This window comes from Mytilus californianus, unplaced genomic scaffold (genome assembly GCF_021869535.1).
Source record: "Mytilus californianus isolate M0D057914Y unplaced genomic scaffold, xbMytCali1.0.p SCAF_2, whole genome shotgun sequence".
Taxonomy (NCBI): Eukaryota; Metazoa; Mollusca; class Bivalvia; order Mytilida; family Mytilidae; genus Mytilus; species Mytilus californianus.
Window position 1 is genome coordinate 63,283,177 of NW_026262668.1, and position 24,633 is coordinate 63,307,809.

Genomic DNA, 24,633 nt, shown 5'->3' on the forward strand with positions numbered 1-24,633 from the left:
CAAACCCAATAGAAACATAAGAATACCTCAAAAGTAGAGTTAGCTGAGTATTTCTTATTTATTTGAAATAAAACTCTGCAAGAAAGATTTCTGATTTTTAAAGATGTTTTTTGTTCTTTGTTCTTTTTCACTCATCATGATCATGGTTCATTGATAAAAGCATGTCCTGGTACCAACATCTGCTATTCTGTAATTCTGAAATCCAACAGTAGTCCAGGCATAATTGGAATGCCTATAGGTCTTTAGAAGATTTTGGTTTATAAATAAAAAGTTGTGAGTTACAAGTTTGCATTTTACTATGGATAACTGAATTTTAATGGAATTTCAGCCCATGAACTTAGAGAATTTAGGAAAAATGTAAGTTGTCTGGGTTTTTTTTTCACTATATCTGCAGAGGTGATTTTTTTACATGTGGTGAATAAAAATACCTGTGGTAAAATAACTCAGTTTGGACTATATAGCATTATTTATTAGCTACAATTAGAGATTACATTTTTAAGATCATTGTATTGTTACATTATGATAGTAATGGCCAAAACTAATCATCACCTACAATTTTTTGTTTTATATTTTTTGATAAAAACACATTTTTATAAAAAAATATTTTGAATGCATTTATAGTTTGATTTTTACAAATCAGGTGTTGAAAGACACAGAATTGTCTTAAGAATATTAGTTTATTTGGTCATAGTTTTGTCTTCAGTTGTTTTTGTTTTCTCCTGATGGGAACACATATAATAATTTTTTACAGTTTATTTGGTTAAAATTTATAGCAAATTTCTTAACAAAAAATAATAATACTTGTGTTTGTCTAATCAGAAAAGGAAAACACTTCAAAACAAAAGCATAAACCAACAAACTCTGCTTCTATTGGTACCAAGTTGCTTAAAATACAAATAGAAATTACCCCAAAATAATTTTTTTTTTTAAATATAGTTTTCAAGAAATATATAGTGAAAAATCCCAAGTGATGAATACTTATGACCACAACTGTAGAACTGAATTTATTATTTTTTGCTAAGCTAGACTAGGTACCACAGTTTTAAGTGGTATGAATATGAATAAAATGAAATGTGGAGTTTATTTTCCATTGAGACAGCAAGCCAAGAACACTAAAAAGTCAGTATGAATTTCTTTACTTGTAAACTGTTCATTGCTCAATTTTACAAACATGAAATATCTTATGTATAAATTATTATGCTGCAGATCTGTGATAGTGGTAACAGTTTTAATTTATAACTGAGGTTTTTCATTAAGCAAATTAACCAATATATTTAAAGTATATATTAAGTTGTTTTTTCACATGCCTCTGTTATGAATTGTTTCTCATAGAAAGTGTGTTTTTGTAGAAATTTTGAACTTATATAACATATCAATAGCAATAGGAAAACTGCCAATGTGACAAAACTTATTTTTAACTTGGTTGAGGTCAAATTTCATTTATAAGATAAATGTTGTGAAATATCTTTTTGTGAGAGTTTTTGCATGCATTTATTATTGCCATTTCGACATGACAAAATAAATTTGAGAATTATTATTGCAATTACAGGAAAAGCTGCATACAAATATACATGTCAGATTATAGAATGCTACTGCTTATTATTGCGATACTCATCCAGTCACATTATTAGCATTAATTAAACCTGACAATAATTTCTAAATTTACAGTAACTAAATATTATTTAACAATTCTTATGTGTAAAACATTTAGTTTTCATCACACATGTTAAAAAAAACTATGGTCTTTTCAAGTCATTTCATCATTTCAATGGCATAAAACTAATTTCAAAGTTGAAATAGACTGTAATATATATTGTAGGTTTTTTTTTCATGTAATGATATTTATTTACTCCATAGAATTGACTTTCTTGTCTTTTCTTTCTGTATGTTGATGTTATCTAACTGAAAGATGCTAGGAATTATGCTTTTCTAATTTCAAGTGCCGCAATTTGTGATTTCTTGGTTTTACCTTTTTCGCAAAATACTGCTGTGGCACATGCATTTACAAAAAATTGTTAGGACTTTTATGAGCCAGCAATTGGTCAATGTACTCTTTTGATTCTCTTGTGTTTATAGACTGACAAAGAGGTAAAATATGTTTATATGTCTGTCCTGCAGGAATCATCTGACCTTGATCTCATTTTCATGGTTCATTGGTTAATGATAAGTTTGTTTCTTAGATACTATATTTGATACCTCAACTATATTTGATCCAAGGAATGATTGTAAAGTGTACATGTCTGTCTGGCAGGGTTCATCTGACCTTGACCTCATATTTATGGTTCATTGGTCAATATAAAAGTTTCATGGTTTGCTCCGTTTCGTGTATACTATAAGCAATAGGTCAACTATATTCAATGTATGGACTGATTGTAAGGTGATCATGTATTTCTGGCATGGTTTATCTGACCTTGACCTCATTTTGTTGGATCATGAGAAGTTAATGTGATACTTGAAGTAAAACTTTATATTTAGAACTATCAACATAAAATCAATGGTAGTAAAGTAGGTGAGACATTTCAGTGTGTGCACTCTTGTTTAAAATATATTTGCAATAAGAAAAACTTTTCTCATTGCACCTATGTAGAATTTTAAGTAAAAAATAACAAAATTAGTGTCTAATGCACTTTTTGAAATTGTTAAATAATGGACTAAACTGTTGGTTGAATGTTGATATTATATTATTTTTTTTTCAAACATATTTGTTACTTTTGATTAACATTTTAAGTTTATTTAAATTTGTTGATTTGTTGATTTATGTTTGGTTTTTTTTCTTATTGTAGAATTAAGAAAACATACAGAATTTTTTTTTACCATTTTATACCATAATAAATCTGTGATAGAAAACTTGTTTATTGGTTTTTTTTATGAATATTTGGCACTTAGCAATGTCTTTTGTTTACACAGAATGAGATATATTGATTTGCTATTGAAACATGATTAGAAATGTAAAGTCCTAACAATAGTTGATGCCTGTTCCTGAGGATTCTCAAAGTACAGGGTTATATTTGTTTGTTTTTTGTTGTTATTTTACACCACTCTTGAAATCCTTGGCTGTATCATGTGGCTTGTATAATTGGTGGAGGAAGCCAAGGTACACCAACAAATGTTAATATGAATTAAACAGTTATTTCAGAAAATGAAATAGCAAGACAACCACCACAATTTAACCATGCATTGTTAATTGGTTGATACTTATTACCTAAATACAGGATAAATACTTCTGTCTTTTGAATCTGCAAGATCTATAGATTGACTGAAAATTGAGTTAATCTAGGTAAGTTATATCTGCTTATGTTCAAAATGCATCTACCATGCTTTGTACCAATATGTGGCTATCTGGACCATGGGTTTTTGGTTGTTGTTTGTATATAGATATAAGAAGATGTCTGTTTTTTTTCTTCATAGGAATTGGTTGTTTATTTGGTCTTTTGTGCTGTGTGGTATTTTTTGTGATTCCTCTCATCCCTTTCTGCGTATTATTCTACACCAAAACTAAAGATCAAAACTTGTTTTTTATGCGACTGTCATACAAGTGAGAGGTTTAGCTAGCTATAAAACCAGGTTGAATCCACCATTTTCTACATAAGGAAATGCTACCAAGTCAGGAATATGACAGTTGTTTTCCATTCGTATGATGTGTTTGAGCTTTTGATTTTGCCATTTGATATGGGACTTCCCATTTTGAATATTCCTTGGAGATCGGTATTTTTGTTATTTTACTTTTTGGTTTCTTGTTCTTTATTGAAGCCGCTAAATGAGGAGGTATAATTTGAGCCGTTTTTGGCAAAATTTGACTTACGAGTTTTTAATGTCCAATTGATGACTTCCTCCTCTTTTAATAATAAATAATAAGCAAAATATGTGAAATTTCAAATCGAAACAATACATCAATAAAGGCAACAGTAATATACCGCTGTTCAAAACTCATAAATCGATAGAGATAAAAACAAATCCGGGTTACAAACTAAAACTGAGGGAAACGCATCAAATATAAGAGAACAACAACACAACAAAAACACAACATTAAAATGTAACACACACAGAAACGAACTGTTATATAACAATGGCCATTTTCCTGACTTGGTACAGGACATTTTAAGAAAAAAATGGTGGGTTGAACCTGGTTTTGTGGCATGCCAAACCTCCCGCTTTTATGGCAATGTTAAATATAACATTAAAATGACAACATTACATGACATGACTACAATACAAATAAATGGGAGAACATATAGGACAAAGAAACACACGAATAATAGCTAACAAAAGGTAGTAGGTCAAAAGACACATTGCACAGTTAAACTTCTGATACTCTTCACTTACCATTTTCTCACAATAGACATTTAACTTTATATATACTTTTAGCACCTGGAGTTTTAGAATCAAAACATTGTGGTGCGATAGTAAGTGTTTCTGTATGCCACATACTCTAGCCCTTGCATAATGATATTAAACTCTCACCAACATCTTTGTTTCAGACATCTTATAAAAAAATATCTTTTTGGTAAGACTGTTGTTCATTTCTTAAAATTAATGTTCAGATCTTAAAATTAGTCTATTTTGACAGATATTGCAGCTTTTTCTTTAAAGCAAGAAGTTTTAAAGCATACAGCACAAACACAAGGCAAAATTCAAAAACAAATGATCATAAATTCTGAAATCTGACGGGCTTAAGTGTGTTTTGTTGTTTTTTAACAAAATGTTCTATTAAGTATTTTTTAATCTGATTAAAATACAGATACAAGTGTCCATGCTCGGCTCACAAGGATCTGAAAATACTTGGTTTTATATTTTGTTCTGGTAATTGTTATATCAGTCAATCAAATTGCTGTCTCCAAATTTTTGAATGCAATATCATTACGACAAAAACCGAGGATCATTCTTTCTTCCGATACAGTGCAATCCTCTTATTGAGTATTATCGCTCTATTGCCCATGCTGGATGTGACAACAAAGGTGGAAGAACATATTTACAGGTGCAAGTTAAAAACAGTCTGATGGTGCTATTAAGGGATGCTGCTGCTCAGTACCCACTGCTTAAAAGCATCTAGTGAGGTACTACCCACCAGGTTGTGGAATGCTGTTCCATATCCGTATACTGTCTGGGAAGAAGGAATGTCTGTATGTTGATGTTCTGGCATATGGTACAAGAAATCGCGTTGTGTATCCTCTATAGCTAGCTATTGATGACGTAGTATGCAGCTCTAGCGTTGCTATTGCTACGAGGCCATGTACTATTCTGTACATCATCACGGATTTACATCTGACCTTCCTCTCGGCTAGTGGTTGCCACTATTGAGTTTTTTGGATTGATGTTACATTGTTGGTTTGTTGATAGTCGTTTAGTACAAACCGGGCTGATCTTCATTGCACAATTTTCAGTTTCTGTATGTTGAGGTTGGCAAACGGGTCCCAAACTGGGCATGCATACTCAAGCAATGGTCTTACTAGCGTTGTGTAGCATACATCTTTTGTTTGTTGTGGACAGTGGTGCAGGTTTCTGTGGATGAAGGCCCTAGTTGAATTTGCCTTTTTAGCTATGCTTTCTGTATGTGTGTTCCAATTAATGGTGATATGGATTGTTACACCTAGGTTATTGAATCAACCAATTCTAAATTATGCCCATGGATGTTAAAACTTTTTGGATGTGGTTTGCGCTTGTTGGTCACGCGTAGAACTTCGGTTGGCATTTGCTGGAATGGAATTCCATTTGCCAATCAGATTCCCATCTGTGCAAGTTGTTCATGCCTTCTTGGAGAAGAGTCGCCACCATTTTGAATCCTTCTCACGTTACAGTACCCAATCATCTGCAAATAAACGAACCGTTGATAACTCATGGTACGTATTTCGGTAGTTCGTTGATAAACACAAGGATTTGTATAGTATACAAATCCTTGATAAACAGTAGGAACATGCAGTGCCGTGTTGTGCTCCTGATTGGAAAGGTGCAGTGTGAGATGTTTTACCGTCGACAACGACTCTGCTTTCTGGAGCTTAGAAAGTCCCTGATCCACTCAAGTGTTGGCCCGCTGATACCACAGTACTGCGTTTTATAGAGAAATCTGTCATCAGGGACTTTATCGAATGACTTCGAAACATCAAGCAAGATAAGGTCAATTTGTTCATTCTAAGTTCTTAGCCAAGTCCTGTTTTGTAAGGATCACATTTGTGACTCACATGAACAGGGTTTCTTTTTAAATCCATGTTGAACCTCGTTTAGGATGTCGTGGGTTTCAAGATGTTTTGCAATACAACTACAGATAATGGGTTCAAGTCAAATCGGCACCATAGAAAAAGTTAAATCAGCACCTGGTCAAATCGGCATTTATTCAAATCGGCACCTATTTAAAGTTGTTGATAATTCAATTGGCACCTTATATTATTTCTTTCCTTTTTATTTGAGAAAAGTTTTTCGTTTTTGTCGAGCCTGCGACTTTTGTCGCAAAAGCGAGACATCGCGATCCTACATTCCGTCGGCGTCGTCGTCGGCGGCGTCCACAAATATTCACTCTGTGGTTAAAGTTTTTCAAATTTTTATAACTTTCTTAAACTATCCTGCATTTCAACCAAACTTGGACAGAAGCTTGTTTATGATCATAAGATAGTATCCAGAAGTAAATTTTGTGAAAAAAAAAATCCTGTTTATCCGTATTTTACTCATAATCGGACTTAGTTTCTCTGCCAGTTAACATTACATTCACTATGTGGTTAAAGTTTTTCAAATTTTAATAACTTTCTTAAACTATCCTAGATGTGTACCAAACTTGGACAGAAGCTTGTTTATAATCATAAGATAGTATCCAGAAGAAAATTTTGTAAAAAAAAATCATGATTATCCGTATTTTACTCATATATGGACTTAGTTTTTCTGCCAGTTAACATTACATTCACTCTGTGGTTAAAGTTTTTCAAATTTTTTAAACTATCCTGGATTTGTACCACACTTGGACAGAAGGTTGTTTATGATCAAAAGTTTGTATCTAGAAGGAAATTTTGTAAAAATTTATTTCCTGTTTTTCCGTATATTACTTATAAATGGACTTAGTTTTATTCAAGTTAACATTACGTACAGTCTGCAGTTAAAGTTTTAAAAACATTTATTAGATTCATAAACCTTCTTGGATTTTTACCAAACTTGAACAGAACTTCTTACAATCAAAAGATAGTATCTAGAGGAAAATTTTTAATAATTTTTCCCCATTTTTTGTTGAGCCTTCAACTAACAGCAAGAGTAGGCGAGACACTGTGTTCCGCGGAACCCTTACGATTTTTGTTTATATATATATTCAAATTTTGCAAAACTTACAATTTTAGAGGTTTGTTTCGTACATCGTTAAAAACTGGTTGCGCGATAAATATCAAGAAATTTTGATATCTTTAGCGTATTGGCAACATCTTTTTGTTTATTAAAAAATGCATTTTTATATATCCAGAATGCGGTTATATCGGTGGAAGACGAGTTAACATATTTAAAACTTTCAAATAAACTTACACAAAGTAACGACTTAAAACAAAGGTCTACAAATGTACTTCGTCAAATCTATTTGGTTCCATTCTAATTCCTACAAATACCTCTTCGATTGTTTCGAAGTAATTCTTTAAAAAATCTTCTCTCAAATGTTAAAAACTAAATTCTTATTCTATTTATAATGATTTCTTTCACATTGATAATATGTAGGTTTCCAAAAATTTAAATGAATCAATAATAACACCACGCACAGTGGCAAATATTACATTTTAAAATATATTCAAAAGAAACTGAATGATGACTGGATAAACATTGTGATGGTCAAATCTGCAGAAAGTATGTTTCAGGATATAAACAAAAATGCCATACTTGCATACACATCCATATAAAGAATGCAATATCTAAATATTATAAAACTATCTCCGTTTAGTATTGTGTCAAGCAACAACTGTTAGAAATCGCAGTATAAAAAAAATGCATGTTTAATTTCATTCTTTTCAAGAATTCAGTTGATGAATAAAAGCAGAAATTCCCAGAATTTGATGTTTAGAATAATTGCCCTTAACTTTTAGTATCTTATACCTGTTAATGGGCATATGCCCGCCTCAGTAATTTCCTTCAAACATGACCCAAACATTAATTTTCGGTGTTATTTTGTTGAAGAAGATATACAAAAAAGAAAAGAAGTCAAAATACGAAGACGAAAAAAAAAACAACAATCTGATTTCTATTGTGTAAATAACAATGTATCTTTTCGTACAAATAATTCAATACAGATTAAAATAATCACGCTATTGCTACAACTGTATAAAAAATATTACCTATCTTTTTTATAATGTTGATGTGGGACTATTTCGTAAAATTTGTTAAAAGTGTTTCCACAGTCATCTAGCCATCATTATACATAAACGGTAGTCAGTATTGATCAAAACTGAAACTAGCAGCTCTTTTCCATAGTTCTAAAGATGTGATGTATATATACAAATGACACATACAATTTACAATGTCCTCACTGGGACCCGCGGAGCTGAATCGTACATATCCTTGTTTGGGGAGACAACACTTTTCGCGCATTTTCTCAACAAAATATGTCACTGTAACACAATGGTAACATATCGATTACAATGTTTATCTCTAAAACTAATATCCTTCTTAGCTTAACATTTTTGTCATTTACACTTTCTCTCTATCTATTATAATATAAAAGATAATAACCAAAAACAGTAAAATTTCATAAAGATAAATTATTTCGGACAGTAACCCTACAATGGGGGGTCCAATTGGTCTGAAAATTTCATAGCAGATAGATTTTGACTTATTCACCACTTCAACTCCATGTCACTTTTGCTCTAACTGCTATAGTTTTTGAGATAAAAGCTAAAATCTGCATTTGACCCCTATGTACTATTTATAGCCATGGCGGCCATGTTTGTTAATGAATCAAAACTTCGCATGCAATTTATAAACCAGTTACCCTAAGGAACAGTCAGTTAAAGTTTAGAAATGTTAGGCCCAGTAGTTTCAGAGGAGAAGATTTTTAAATGTTAGCAAACATGATGAACAAATTGTGTAAAAGTGTCTTTAAAGGGCAATAACTCCTTAAGGGGTCAATTGACAATTTTGGTCATATTAACTTTTGTGTAGATCTTAATTTGCTGAACATTTTCGCTGTTTACAGTTTATCTTTATCTTATAATATTCAATAATATTCAAGATAATAACGCAGTCGTATACGTTCGTAACAGATTCCTACGGATCGGGAATGGTCCGTAGAGGTCGGCCAAGCACCCCGACAATTAGGTGCATCCCGTAACATTCGGGGAAACTCAGCCGATTTTGTCTAGTCGGATTACAATCGTGACTATGTCGTGACAGATTTTGCTGTATCGGATCAAAATAGAAACAAAGTTCTGTGTTTTCTGGACGGTATCCTGTGGAACGGGCATGATCTGGAGAAATTTGTCATTGCTGTTTTTTGGCCGATTAGGTCCAGATTTCATCCAGATCTTGGCGAATGCGAACCGTCTTTGTTCCGGAACAGTGACGTTATTAATACGAAATTCGGCAATTATACCCACGTCGGAGCCCCGACAATTACAGAACACGATACAGACAAAGCCGTTTGCCTTGCGGTACAGCAGACTGTGATAAGATTGCGTTCCGGTAGTACCTGATCATTCCGAATATGGCGATTTTTTTAAAAGACGGGACTATCACATTAAACAGTTTTCTAACGGATATCTTCCGTCAACGTCGGTTTACTGTCTGGTCACTGTCTGATTTCTGTCGGATCGCATTTGGCAGAATCGGGACGCTGTCGGGACATATTCGGTCGTGTTTTACCAAATGAAAGATACAAATTGAATTAGAATCCGATTGAGAACGGGATAATCCGGTTGGAAACGGATGAATTTGGACGCTTCTTGAACAATATCTGATTTTTGTCGTAATTAGATAAATGTTACAAATTTTAATTACAGTTTGAATTTCCAGCCGCGATTCACCGGAACTTGATCAGACTTTTGACAAATTTTGATCGGAAATATTCCTATCAAGGACGGCAGTAAAAATCGTGACTGGGACTGGTAACTGATTTTGTTTTTGGTTCAAGATTTTAGTTATGTAAGCTGTAAGATACAACTTAATTTTACTGTACCTAGACCAGAGCTGTTACAGTAAACACGTAAGTCAATGATAGATATGGCAGAGAACGAGTTACAAGTTTTAATTCTAATTGTTCAAGTATTAATCTTTACATATTTCAATCTTAATTGTAATGTATCAGTGCACAAATAAGAATTAGAAATAATAGTATTTGACAAACAATTCAAGAAGAAAATACTGCGCTTGGTCTTTTGCTTCTAAACTTTAAGTGTACGATGTTCTTTTTATTAAAAATCAATCAAAAATAAAATGGGTTAATTGTTTAGAAACAGTACATAGAAAAAACGATTCTTTAAAAAAATAATGCTATTGATCTAAAGGGATGGGATGAATTTATTTTCCTTTGCCTATATTGGAATTTTGCTTGATAACCCCAGGTTCAATCATATATTACAGAACAAATGGAGAATCTGATTGTTTAGCACAGAAACTAGTCTTTTTAGAATCTCATAAGAATTGGACGAAACCTTTTTTTCGCAGAATGATGGTACCTTTGATAATTTTTAGTTTACATTTTCTTTCTTATTGACTGAGTTGAGAGAAAAGGGCTCATTTGAACCACTTGTTAAAGAGGATTTGGTCGAAAATATTAGTCATTCAATGCTTCTGTATTTTCATGGAAATGTAAAAAAAAATGTTTACGTGAACTCAATTATAAACTTTTTACATAACATAACAAATGAATCGAAAAGGGTACAGAGTGTACATTCGTAGGCGACACAAAAAAGATAAATTTAAAAGATGACAGAAAAAAATAACAAGTCTTTTCTTGATTCTTAGTTGAATCAGGAACATATATATTGATAGATATACTGTTCCCAGGTTGAATACTATCTTAACTCGGATGGTTATGAACCTTCCGTGTATTTGTGTGCTTGTCTAGGTATTTTTTTTTAATTTTGTATATCTTTTTAGGGGAGATATTACAAACAACATTTTTGTGCATTGAAATTTCTTTTAAAACCCATCACGTTATGGGTTAATGGTGGTGACATCTTAAAAGTTTGAATCTAAATGTAAGTACGCGGTAGTTCAAAGGGGAAAATTTAAATGCCATCATTCATAAGAGAATTATGAAGAAATCATATCTGTACTTCACAATTTCAGTCAAGGGGAACATCCAATATTTGGTAATATAGATTGTTCATATATGATCCAGATCTTTTAGAACTACCTGTGTAACAGGTTTATATCAGGCATTTTAAAAAGAACTCGGTTAATTTCTAAATCGAAGGTATGTTATCTGTTTAAAAATGAATATACATTATAAAACCACAAAAGTCATTATTATATTTAATGTGTAGACAATATACAGTATTTTTTACGCAGTAATACTTATGGTAATAGTTAATAACCTATATATTTTCTTGAATATCAACTATGACGTAAGAATGGACACGAGAGTAATCGTGAAACATTATTTTATTCACTATTCTATAAGTATCCGGTCAGGATTTTTCAGATAAACGATTGAGTGCATCTAACTCATTTGAATCGAATAAAAATTATAATTGACTACCTTCCAATACCATTATAAAATCAGTAAAACCCCACCCAATCCCTCATCTCTGGTATGATGTAGATACCTTGACTCAATTTGTTCAATTAATATCTTATCGATAGGGTGTCACCAGCCCAGTAGACACTACTTCACCACTGGCATGAAAATACGGTTATAGTTTTAATTGAAATTTCATGTTATAAAATTTTAGAAATCATTTTAAACTAAAAATATATATGTAGGACTCGGAACCGCGGTGGTACTCCGAACCGCGATTATCACGCTTAAATGCGATTGTTTGACGCTAAAGTGCGTGTTTGATCACGCTGAAGTGCGATGGTCGCATTGTGACGCTATCTTGTTTGTAACTACGCCGAAGTGCGATGGTGGATACGCTGAAGTGCGATGGATTACATAAACTATATTTTCGACGTCGATGAAAAAGTCAATTTGTGTGTTCAAAGCAGCTTTTCATGTTTATTAAATAAATCATCAAGAATATTAACCCGTTTAATTAAACACAGTCATAAATATGTCCAGTCCTAATGTAGCGTTGAAGTTTACTTTGGACCAAAATAAGCCAACGTTCATACAATTATTCAAGACGCTACATACAAAGGTTATTTTCTATAAAAACCAGTGATAATTTCAATGACTGAAAATGCGATAGCTGTTTAATATGCAATATAATAAGGGCCTTATAAACTCATCACCGTCAGTGGTTTTTACTGCAATTGGAGAAAATATGGAATGTTTTTGCATTCTAGTATTTGACATGAATACAACTTGTAAACAGATTTTACTACTACCAGAAAAGGAAAATAATTAGTATAGACAGGGGAAATTTAGATAATTTAAATACTTTTTCGAAATCTACAGAAGTTTCATTTTTTACGTACTATGAAGCTTCGAATTCTCTAACTACATATGGGTCCGCAGAGAGACTTTACGTGATATTATGGAAAAAGGTGGAACTCATGAGTGCTGCATGAGAGCTGAGATTACGTTAAGATAAACTGTAAAAGCAGAATAATGTCCCCATGCAGCAAATTTAAAGAGAACGATCTTTCATTTAGCATGAAACTGTAACTAATGACATTTATAGACCATCGCACTTCAGCGAACAGACCATCACACTTCTGCGAAGACCATCGCACTTCAGCGTGACCATCGCACTTCAGCGTCCCCATCGCACCTCCGAGACCTACACAGATATATATATATATATATATGGAATATATCACCCTAATTTTCCTGTTATAACATTTTGAAAATCATTTTAAACTATGGAATATATCACCCTAATGCAAAGCTCTGATTCCTTGTCCGGATTTGGCTATACATTTTTGTTCTTAAATATATAATTAATAAATACCTAAAGTTGGGTCACAAAAAAATATATGCCTGCTTCATAGATTTTCGTAAGGCATTTGACACTGTTATACATGCTGGTATTATGTTTTTGTTATTGAAATATAATGTGAATGGCTATTATTACAATATATTGAATTCTATGTATAAATCTGATAAATTATGTATCAAGATAGATCAGAAAATGACCAGGCTGTTCACATCTGAAGTCGGTGTAAGACAAGGGGATGTACTCAGTCCCAACCTATTTAATGTGTTTATAAACGAAATATCCTCTTTATTAGAAGAAAAAACTGAATGTCTTAAACTGAATAACAAAAAATGCTGGTGACTTGGTTTTAATCTCAGATACAAAAGAGAGTCTCCAAAACAAACTAAACATTCTTTATAAATATTGTGAAAAATGGTGCCTACAGATAAATGTGAAAAAAACAAAAGTGATAATTTTTAATAAAACTGGTAGGTTACTAAAAGAAAACTTTAGAATTGGTCATAATGATATAGATTGTGTTAAATTTTATAAATACTTAGGATTAACAATTAGTAATACTGGAAAATTTAATGAAGCCAGAAAAGATCTTTATGAAAAGGGACTTAAAGCTAGCTTTAAATCATATCGAGATCTAAAATCATCATCACCATCAGTTAGTAGTCTTCTTCGTATATTTGACCATACTATTAAACCCATAATCCCATATGGATGCGAAAATCGGGGTGTAATAAATATAACTAAAAAAAGGGAAAACCTTTCACTATATGAAATTTTCAAAGACTGGGAACATGAAAAGTTAAATGTTAAATTTTGTAAATACATATTACATACTATATTATAACCATAGGAGAGTAACTTTACTATCTCAGATTGATAACAAATTCCCCAATGTAAAATATATAAATACTAATAACCTGTTTTTATGGATAATGATAAACGAAGACAACACATTTTTATCTTTATAGTGTGAATTTTCAAAGCTTAACTTTGCAGAAAGAAAACAGCATAATTGTGCTCAATCATAATAACCATCTACCTGGCAAAAAGAAAATGTTTATTTCAACAATCAGAGTTATCTCTCTTTATTCACTTTCTGGACTTGTATGATTTATACTCAAATGATCAATGACTTTTGTGTATGTTCTAATGTACTGTATCTAATTAACACAATCAGAGCGAGCGGAGTGAGAAAGATTGGTATGAAAGTGTGAATGATCGTGTTAAATTTTATAATGCCTGAAAGGGCCCTGTAATTAGTAAAATAAAGAATTTGAATTTGAATCTGAATTTGAATTTATACATTAGGTCCGGAAGAAATTGTCTAAATGCGCATCTGGTGCATTAAAATTGGTACCGTTTATATTATGACCACCACTGGGTCGATACCTCTGCTGGTGGACGATTTGTCCCCGAGTGTATCATCAGCCTAGTAGACAGTACTATACGGATATTGTTTTGATTAATATTTGCTGTTAAAAAAATTTAGAAATCATTCTAAACTAAGTTAAGGAATATATCTCCCTCATGCAAAGCTCTGATTCCTTGTCCGGATTTGGTATAGAACTGAAGAGATGTGGTATCATTGCCAATGAGACAACTATGCACCAGAGCAAGGATTTGTATCCAGAGTTGAAATGAAGTGGTATACATAGTAGGCAAATATAGTCCATTGTGCAGCCTTAAACAATGAGAAAATACCCATACCGTATAGTCGGCTATAAAAGGCCCCGTCATGAAAAATGTGAAACAATTCAAACGAGAAACCTAATTACCTAATTTATAACTATTGTCATTAGGAAAGAAAGCCACAAACGTATTTTGACATGTGTACCTTGTCTGTAACATCAACCCTGGGAAAAGGGCAACTAACAATATATATCCAGTCTCAGATCAACCCATTTGTTTTAACAAACCACGTGACCGAAATTTAAGCTTGGTCTACAACACCTTCATACACTGATACCGTACAATTAATTTATGGTTATAGTAAACGATGGTTAATTGATTAATTTGTTAAAATATGTTTCTGTTACTATGTGTTTATTTCTATATTTCCAGGAAAACTAAACATGGCGTCAGTATCAAGATCTTGGTCATTTTGCGAACAACATGAGTCAGAGGAAGTAAGATTTTATTGTAAGGACTGCAAGAGTTTGATCTGTGATGACTGTATAGTTGGTAGTCATAAAAATCACATAACTATGAAATCAAAAGAATACGGCCGTTCGCGGCGCGACCAAATTCTAAAATATCCATCGGTTGCAGGTAACACCACGATTCCAAATATTCAGAAAATTATAAGCGAGGCTTCAGAGAGTAAAAGCAAATACAGTGATACCATAATGGACGAAACTGAATCTATCAAATCAAAACGGAAGTTAATTGATACTATACTGGACGTTTTACAAACGGAACTAATTGATAACCTAAATAAGGCCGACCAAGAGACAAGGCAGCTATATGATATTTTTATCCAAAACCAAGAATTTAAAGTCGACAGAATACAACAACTAGTTGACGAAATCGAATCAAAAGGAAATGATATACCAGACACAGAAATTGCTAAATATGACGTGGCACTTGAAAATCTTGTCAAATTTGATCCATATAAAGACACGATGCCAAGCCCGAAACCACCCCAATACATTTTTGCTGAAGAAAATGTCAAGAAGGAAAAACTTCAGAAATTTATCGGCTGCATCGAACATGTGGAAAGTAGTCAATATGAGGAACTTCCACTTGATTTACCACCAAGAGCTCCAGCAAAACCAAAGCCAAATTTACCTGAAGATTACAGGGGATATTTAAAGCCAAAGACTTTGCCCTTATCGGATTCGTACGATGAAGTGAAAAGAAAACAAGAGTTTAAAGTGCTAAGATCATTTGAAACGAAAAACAAAAACAAAATATCGTATATTGTTCCTAAAGGACAGGGACTTGAAGCTTGGGTGATTCTGGAAGAAAGTGTCACAGAGGTAGATTGCACTAGACAAGATACAGAGATTATTCTAACACCTGTAAAAACGTTAGACCAAACACCGATATCATCATGTACAAACAAAAACAACGAGTTGTTGATTGGGTTTCAGAACAAATCGTCAATAAAACAGTTACAGGTCACTCAAAAGTCAAAACGAAAATCTTACAGCTTAAATACTGGAATCAGCATTAGTTCTGGTAAAAGCATACTTGCTTGTTTTTGTACGTCAGCAACAACTGACGATGAACAAATCGCATGTTTCCAAGACAAACCTGCTACCGAAAATTATATACTTCGCTGGTATTTGAAGGGAAAGCCAAAGAAACAAGAAATATTTCTGACGTCTGATATTGGATTGGAAAATCCAACACAAATTTGTCAGAACCCTGATGGCGAAATTTTCATATTATGTCGACCAGGAGGAAAAAAATCATGGATAATAATTCTCAATAAATGCTATGAAAAGAAACTTAAATATCCATCGAAGACATCAGACAAAGACATTGACTTTGTTGGATTTGGGTTGATAAAGAACCACATCACTATTTCAGATCGGGGTAACTCTGAACAACTTTTTATAGATCTTAATGGACTGGTCATCCAAAGAGACAAGCACGACGCACCACCAGTCTGTTGTGCTGTAGATCGCTCATCTAATGTTTGGGTGGGCTTTAATGATGGAAGAGTTAAAGTGATAAACTATCAGAAAGAAAACGAGTATGCTGAGGTAAATAGTGCTACGAAATTCTGATATTCAAGCAAAGAACAAATGGACTACTAGTTACATTATATTGGTATAGGGCTTACGATTCGGCAACAAATGATTTTTAGTAAAGATGACGTTGGCCATTCTTAAAGCATTTTAGCACAATTCACCATATGCAAGACGTTGATCGCGTCGTGTTTTGGCGAATCTTTTAAAACTAGACATGTTATGTGTTACAGTAATTCAAGATATTCAAAAATAAAATATATCCATGTTATAGCTAATATACTTACAATCAGATGTCGGTAGGGAATATGGTATTGTTATATGATATATTTAAGATAGTTATTGTTGTGGCCAAATACTGCCTAACATAACTTTGAAGTGGTTCAACACTTGGATTCATTTAGTTCATTAATTTAGACCTGATTAATGTTATTGCTATTCTCCCAGTTGCATATTTCCCCTTTAAAAGGGACTAATTTTCTTTGTAAAATTTCACATCTAAAACAAGGTAACAGTCATTTGAAAACTGCACGAGGGGTTAAACTTGGACATGAAAGAAAGTCTTGCTCGCGTGTACAAATTTATATCAGGTTATCAAGTGAGGTCACAACGTTGAAAATTAAGACTTAAGCAATATCAATGAAGAATGCAAAAAGGTAAGAAGCACAAACTTTCTGTCTTGGAGGCTGTTATACGATAAATCATATCGTTCAAACATGAGGTCAATGTAATGTTAATTATGTCCATTAAGACGATAAAGATATCTGTTGATTTTAAGGTCACTTGGTCAAAGTCAAAATTACAGCAGTCACTGATGGAAATAAATTGGGACAAAGATTTGGTTTGTATGCATATGTTTAACCTTTACCAAACTTGGCTGGAAAATTCCCCTTGGAAAGAACGACCTTATTGAGTTTTTGGGTCAGTAGGCCGAATCAAGGTCATAATGCTAACAGAGTGAAATTTTGAAAATATTTTGTTTTTAAAGCAATTTTTTTTAGCAATAAATCAGGTCTTTGCCTATCATTGGTGGGTAATGGGCTTTCGGGTGACAAAGACCCCAATTGATAGTTAAGTCATTGACCAAAATGAACGGTTACAGCAGCAATTAATAGACTTGAAATCTGGATAAAGTTTTGCTTCCAAACATTTAATACAAGTTGTCAGCAGATTTAAGGTTTAATCGTACTCGACACAAAAATATGCTTCTTCTACTACAATTCAATGAAGTTTGCAACTTTGTTTATGCATCCAAGGTGCTTCTGTAATTTTTTAGTGTTGCTTTACTTGTTCCAGTGGGTTTTATTTTGTAATTGTGTAATACTAATATTTAAAGTTGAGTGCTTTTTATAACTGATTTTTATGGAACACTCTTTTTTGTATTTTTTTTTTATTGCACTGATTAAATGAGACATGGGTTTGCTAAATATTGGTGAAAAACAGTTGAATTAATGCCTGATAACAAGTCAATAAACTAATAAATGGTTGTCCTTGTTCATATCTTAGTGAATTTGTTCTTTAAAGAACTTGATGTTGGTATTCTCTGCAAATTTAATTCAAAACTCTGGGTTGATTTAGAGCTTTTCATACGGAACAACCATATTGATAATTGCTAAAAAAAAGTTAATTCAGATAACTTTTCTATGGTTGAGCTTATCTCATTGTGGTTTACCACACAGTACTCCTAGTATTCATCTGATAAGTTAAGTTTCATTTTGGTTTAAGAGAAGTATAAACAGTAAATTTTGAAATAGTTGCAATAGTTGGTCAGTAGACAGAAAGACTAATCGAACTCATTAATGAGAATGCTAACAGGTAGTAAATATAGGTTGGAAGGAAAAAGTAAAATCACAAAAATACTGAACACCGAGGAAAATTCAAAAAGGAAAGTCCCTAATCTAATGGCAATATCAAAAGCTCAAACACATCAAACGAATGGATAACAACTGTCATATTCTTGACTTGGTACAGGCATTTTCTTATGTAGAAAATGGTGGATTGAACCTGGTTTTATAGCTAGCTAAACCTCTCACTTGTATGACAGTCGCATCAAATTCCATTATATTGACAACGATGCATGAACAAAACAAAAAGACACAATAGGTAAAAATGTCAAAAATAGGGGTACAGCAGTCAACATTGTGTAATCATCTTAATCACTATAAAAACAAACAAATGTAACAAAGAAGCACAAAAAGGCATACATCAAATTTAACATCCTCATTTTGCTTTTAGATATTAGAAATTAGATATCCAATTAAAATTACTGATGGCACCAACATAATAATGTCCTGTTTACAGCAAATTAAAAATAAGAAATTATAAGTATCTCACAAACTTCATCAAGCATCATCTTACATCTAGAAATTGACAATGAAGGTCGGTTGAAAACAAAACTTTACGACAAAAGAGATGTTTTCAGCTTCCCAATTGTGAACTTTCCATTTCTATATAGCAACATTCAAGCAGCGCCTGCATACAGAGTTTATATCTCACAGTTGATACGATATTCCAGGGCTTGCATTATCATTCCTTGATAGAGGGTTGCTGCTCACAAGGAAGCTATTAAACCAAGAGTTTCAAGTGGTGAAGTTGAAATCATCCCTTCATAAATTTTACAAACGCCATCACCAGTTGGTTGACTGTAATAGAGTATCCGTTTTACAGATGACAACAGATTATTCCAATTGTTGTAACTACAATCCTGTCCCCTTTTCCCCAAATATGACCTACTGAATTGGACTTATCACCAGGTTTGTACTAACATGAACAACACATGCCCATGTGGAGCAGGATCTGCTTACCCTTCGGGAGCACCTGAGATCACCCCCAATTTTTGGTGGGTTTCGTGTTACTTAGTCTTTGGTTTTCTATGTTATGTTTTGTGTACTGTGTACTGATGTTTGTCTGTTTGTCCTTTCCTTTTTAGCCATGACGTTGTCACTTTATTTTCGACTAATGAGTTTGAATGTCCCTTTAGTATCCTTCCCATCTTTTTTTCAAAATCCCAATGTCAATGGACCATAACAGTACAGGGTTGGTGCAGGCAGATCCATCTTTATAGAAAGGTAAGGGACCAACAATAATGCACTGCATACTCACAAGTAATCCTGTCAAAAAAATTTAACACTGAACAAAAAAACCTAATATCAAACCTTTAGATTCCAAAATCAGTAAAGTAAGTAATTACTTTTGATTAGGAAATCATAATATCTTTTAATATTTGAAATATAAATTCCTCCATCAGCACCTGGAATGTGTACTTCGATTTTAAACATAACCAAGATGGCATTCCAAATGCATTTGATAGCAGAATCAAAAGGCAGCTATTTTAGTCCACAGGAGTTGCCAGATAATCTAACAAAACTATCCATGGTATTCAATTATTTTTATTTTCTGCTAGAGTTGCCATACATATTTGAAATGAAGATAATGTACATGATGAATAATAGTATTGCAGAATAAGTTACACAGAATAAATAAATAAAGTAGGTTAATAGGTATTTACATAATATTAAACAAGTTCTCACACTGATGTTTACTCAGATAATGATTTCTATTCTTTCTATTCAAGTGTAAAATGTCAAAGAAAATTTCACAATAGATGTAATTGATCAGGATATTTACACATCCTGGTACAGCCAACTTTGATATTTTTGAATGAATGATTGTAACTTCAGCCAATGAGTAAGTTATAGATTACAATTATATTATCTTAGAGATGGAAACAAAGAAAGAATAATATGCAAAATTAACATACTGTCTCATACATGAAATAAATAGAGGATGTAAAACAAAACAATATTGCTCAAGTATAAGATAATTTATTAACTAAGCACAACAAAATGATAACAAAATATTAATTGTTCAGTCAGCAAAATTATATGAGAAATAAATATCAGAAGATAAATACAGTGTAGTGTAAAAATCAATACTGTACATGAAAAATAAATTACAGAAATGAACCAGTATGGCAAGAACAGTCTACATGAAGGTTTTTCATGCTCAAAACATTTCAAGATAATGTTTAAATAATGTGTTTTGAAATAGCTGTATTCTTCAATATAAACAATGATAAAGAAGAGTTAAATGTTTCTTCAATGATAAAATGGAGTATGATTTGGTCCCTCATGCATATGTATTATGATTGTTATATAACATAAGTCTGTTTTAACATAATACTGAAATAACTTGAGCTTTAAGATATCCATATATTACCTCACATTTTTAATTTCTATTAAGATTCAATTGCATTAAGATAATTACAAATGTATTATGTGTAATCATTTGACAGTCTTTTTGTATTTGTTTGTTGAAGTTCTTTTCCCAGAATCCCTTTCTAAATATGTTAAACTTTCTTCTTCCCCTTTGCTGTCTCTTACTTGTGTTCACCAATTTTGAAAAAAGTAATCTTCATTTTCAAATTTTCAAAACTGGACTTTGCGGACTGATGTTTAGGCATACGAAATATATACATATAGAACTTATATTACACTAATAAATATGTATATACCTGTTCTAAATTAAGTTTTAAGCCTGTGCTTAAAAATTCAGAATAAACCTAGCTGAATTCAGTTCTTTTGTGACAATTCCTATTTATGAGTATATCATTTGCACCAAATTATATTTTTCAAAGGTATCAATTGCATCAGAATTTCAGAATTCATATGCACCAAATTACCTGTATGAGTATTTGTCAATCAACTTACCTACCTTTAACTCTTATATATAAAAAAAGTCCCGAATAAATCATGATAGCTTATACAAAATAGAATATGGAATTAACAGGACTATTATCGCATAAAGACGAATGGAGAAATAAGGTGATGTTGAAAAACAAAAGAATACAAGGTCACAATAAATGGTTTCCAAGAGACCATCAATGATCATTTGCTAGGTTTTGTCCAATTTTAATGGAGGGGACTGTCTAAGGTTTTCCCACGGTTGTGTACTTTATAGTACTTTAATTAAATCACACAGTACAAAAGTAACAGCTGCAATTCAGGAAAAAGTTGGTTGAAAAAAAGTTACAAAAATCAGTCTTCAAGCAAGTGTAAACTGTCCGTCCTTATAGTGTGTTGAGGCTCAATGTTTTCAATGACAATAAGATTTTATATAAGAAGTGACACATATGATACTCGATATTTTGCAAACTAGTGACACACACATAGCATTGGTGCAAATGAGTTCTGGCACAAAAGGATACATTTTTGATGCAAAAAGATTTCTCCCCTGAATTCATTCTGCTGTTGGGAGGTTACTCATTATTTTCTCACAGCCTCACAGTCTATATGTTACGAAATAAGGTAGAAGAAAAATAAAAGGGATGGAATTAAACTGTAAGATTAAATCAAGGACAAAACAAAAATACACAAAATTTATTAATAATTAACCAAAAGATATTGCTGATTGAGATTAAATGTTTCCCACTGATTTTTGATATTTGAATATTAATGATTACAAACAAAAGGTCAAATTGGTAACACATGTTCTGCAACTTACCCAATAGTTAATAGTAAAATAAAAAATTTCAGCACCAACTCAATTACTAGACAAAACATGAGGTAATATAAGAGCACTCATTTAAAATATGCTTGTAAACAGAAGTATACAAGTATTTCTATTTCATTATGTGGGGAAAAAAATAAACTTACCCTTTGTGGCTTTGTGGTTTAATTACTAACAATACAAATGTTTATTACAAAATGTGATGAGTTTCAATACTGTGTATACAAAAACAATATATATAAAAATATTTGATTTAAACAGCTTGTTTTGTTTCATTTGGCACAATATTAATTGATGTAACAACATTATGTGAAGGAAGACAGGATCTATGTACAGAGACAGTATTGTTTGTCAATCGTATATATTGCAAAAATATTGGTCCTCCAGTACCTAACACTACTATAATACAAAATCATCAGCACTGAAGAAATCTTTTAAGCACACTACTATAAAGGCATGTGAACAAATAACTTACAAATAACATATCAAGTCATAACAAAGTTTAATACTGAAGAAAGAAGGCTTATTTTTCCTCTACAGTTGAATAAAAAACAACTATATCTAGTCAGTATTTGAGGAATATTTAGATTATGCTTCTTCTCGTAAATCATGAGTCTTGTCAAGGCAGACATAATTTTTCTTTAAGTAATTATGACATTCAGTGGTTACATCATATAAATGTTTGTCATGAAAATTCTCTGGGTCTGTAACAATTTGCTGTCAATTAAAGTCCCTGACTGGGCTAATGTTAACTTGTTTGTACTTTTATGTAACAATTTTTAATAGTACATACTCTGTCATGACATATATATTGTAAGATTAATAATATCACTGTAACAATAAATTGTTGATTTCATCAATAAATAGAGAAAAATAGTATCTATTGTGTGTATCGGTGTCACCGTGAGGAAAAGTTGTCAATGCTTGATTCGATATCATCAACATCTATATTCACATTTTTCAATAGGTTTTCTTTCTCCTGTTGAAACTCTGAAACTTTTTCAAAATTTGTCCTTGCTTTTGCCATCACCTTTGTTGTCCTTTTCACTACAAAAAAAAAGGAATACAAATTTTGATCAGATGCCCATGACTCATAATCTTATGTAAAGTAAGGAATAGGCAGGAGAACAGTTATTTCGAAGTGAATTTCTTTTAGACGATAAATGCAATTAAAAAATTGCACCTGCTCTGTCCTAATAAGATTTTTACAGTGTAGTGTACTACTTTTGGGACAAATTATATTCAAATTATAGACAGGTCTATTTGCTTTAACTCAAAATATGGACAATTTCAAGTTAAGGATATAATTCAGTTTGATTGCTTCAGACCTGCCAACTATCCCGATTTATGGGGATATCCCCATGAGAGGTGTTGACATGAATTTTCAAATTCTTTATTATATAAACTGAACACCTCAAAACAGGCATTCAAATGGGTTAAAAGGGTATTTAAGCACATACATACTCATTCAAACAATATAGTATTTGATTAAAAAAACTTATGACAATACAAGAGGAGCATTAGGTCCTATGGCACTTAAAATCCCCTATGGAGATATTGAAAAGTTGGCAGGTAAGCAGTGCTTCAGGCATACTAATTTTTGACATTTTCAAACTGGGCCAAATCACTACTTTACCTTAAAATTCATGCCCCAAATTTTTTTACATGTAGAAATATTTTATGCATAAAATATAAAATAATAAATTTGGAATGTGTATGAAGAAAATTTGCAAGTTTTACACTGTCCACGCTAGGGACTATATTTGTAGACAACAAAATCAAAGGACGATAACTGTGTCCATGGACCAATAGATAGTTTTGCAACTTAATAAATAAATTGTCATCATTTGGGACAACTAAAAACCTTTCCCTTACATTTTTTCATAAATAAACACACAAAAAATGAATAGAAGTATATATAAATATTTAAAGGAAAATTCAAAATTAAGGCAGCTTATCTTGGATCAATTTCCTTAATAAAGCCATTTTTAAATCATATAATCTATCTAAAGTACTGTTACAAGCTTGGAAAAATAGTTAAATATTAGAAAGAAGACACACAGAAGAGTAAATCTGATTCAAATTAATGTTAAATTCACACTTTTTTGTTACAGCATATCCAGTCATAAGGTAAAATTGTTTCCAAAATGTATTTCAGCTACAGGTCTATTACAATGGGTAAGAAATAAACAACTTTAGTCAATTTGATTCCTTTGTATTAAAGGGAATACAGGGTTACACCTAGTTAGATCTTAGCTGTTACAAAGGAAAATCATTATTTTTTTAAAACAACAAGCATGGCAATTTGATCAACTTATTTATCTTTGAAATGATCCTGTTCAAAACAGAAGAAGTAACATGGAATAAAATTGTCAAGATCATGCACTCTTGATTGAAAAAGAATTCATTGTAGATTTTAGTTTACTTTGGAACTGCTT

General features: G+C 32.1%; 2 protein-coding genes across 7 annotated transcripts in view; one reads left to right on the top strand and one right to left on the bottom strand.

The window, feature by feature from the left end:
- The first annotated feature begins 11,230 nt into the window (after nucleotides 1-11,230).
- Nucleotides 11,231-18,185, top strand: LOC127730212 (uncharacterized). The gene is made up of 2 exons (XM_052238494.1): nucleotides 11,231-11,365; nucleotides 15,054-18,185. The coding sequence occupies exon 2, from the start codon at nucleotides 15,065-15,067 to the stop codon at nucleotides 16,724-16,726; it is 1,662 nt and encodes a 553-aa protein (XP_052094454.1). The 5' UTR covers nucleotides 11,231-11,365; nucleotides 15,054-15,064; the 3' UTR covers nucleotides 16,727-18,185.
- Nucleotides 18,186-20,060: 1,875 nt separating this feature from the next.
- The window catches only part of LOC127730213 (myomegalin-like), a 100,401-nt gene continuing 95,828 nt past the window's right edge, over nucleotides 20,061-24,633 (bottom strand). For all 6 annotated transcript variants that reach the window (XM_052238497.1, XM_052238496.1, XM_052238499.1 and 3 more), the window contains one exon: nucleotides 20,061-23,242. In XM_052238497.1, the coding sequence (XP_052094457.1) occupies nucleotides 23,094-23,242 (149 nt within the window). In that variant the 3' untranslated portion in view covers nucleotides 20,061-23,093. The remainder of the gene's footprint in view (nucleotides 23,243-24,633) is intronic.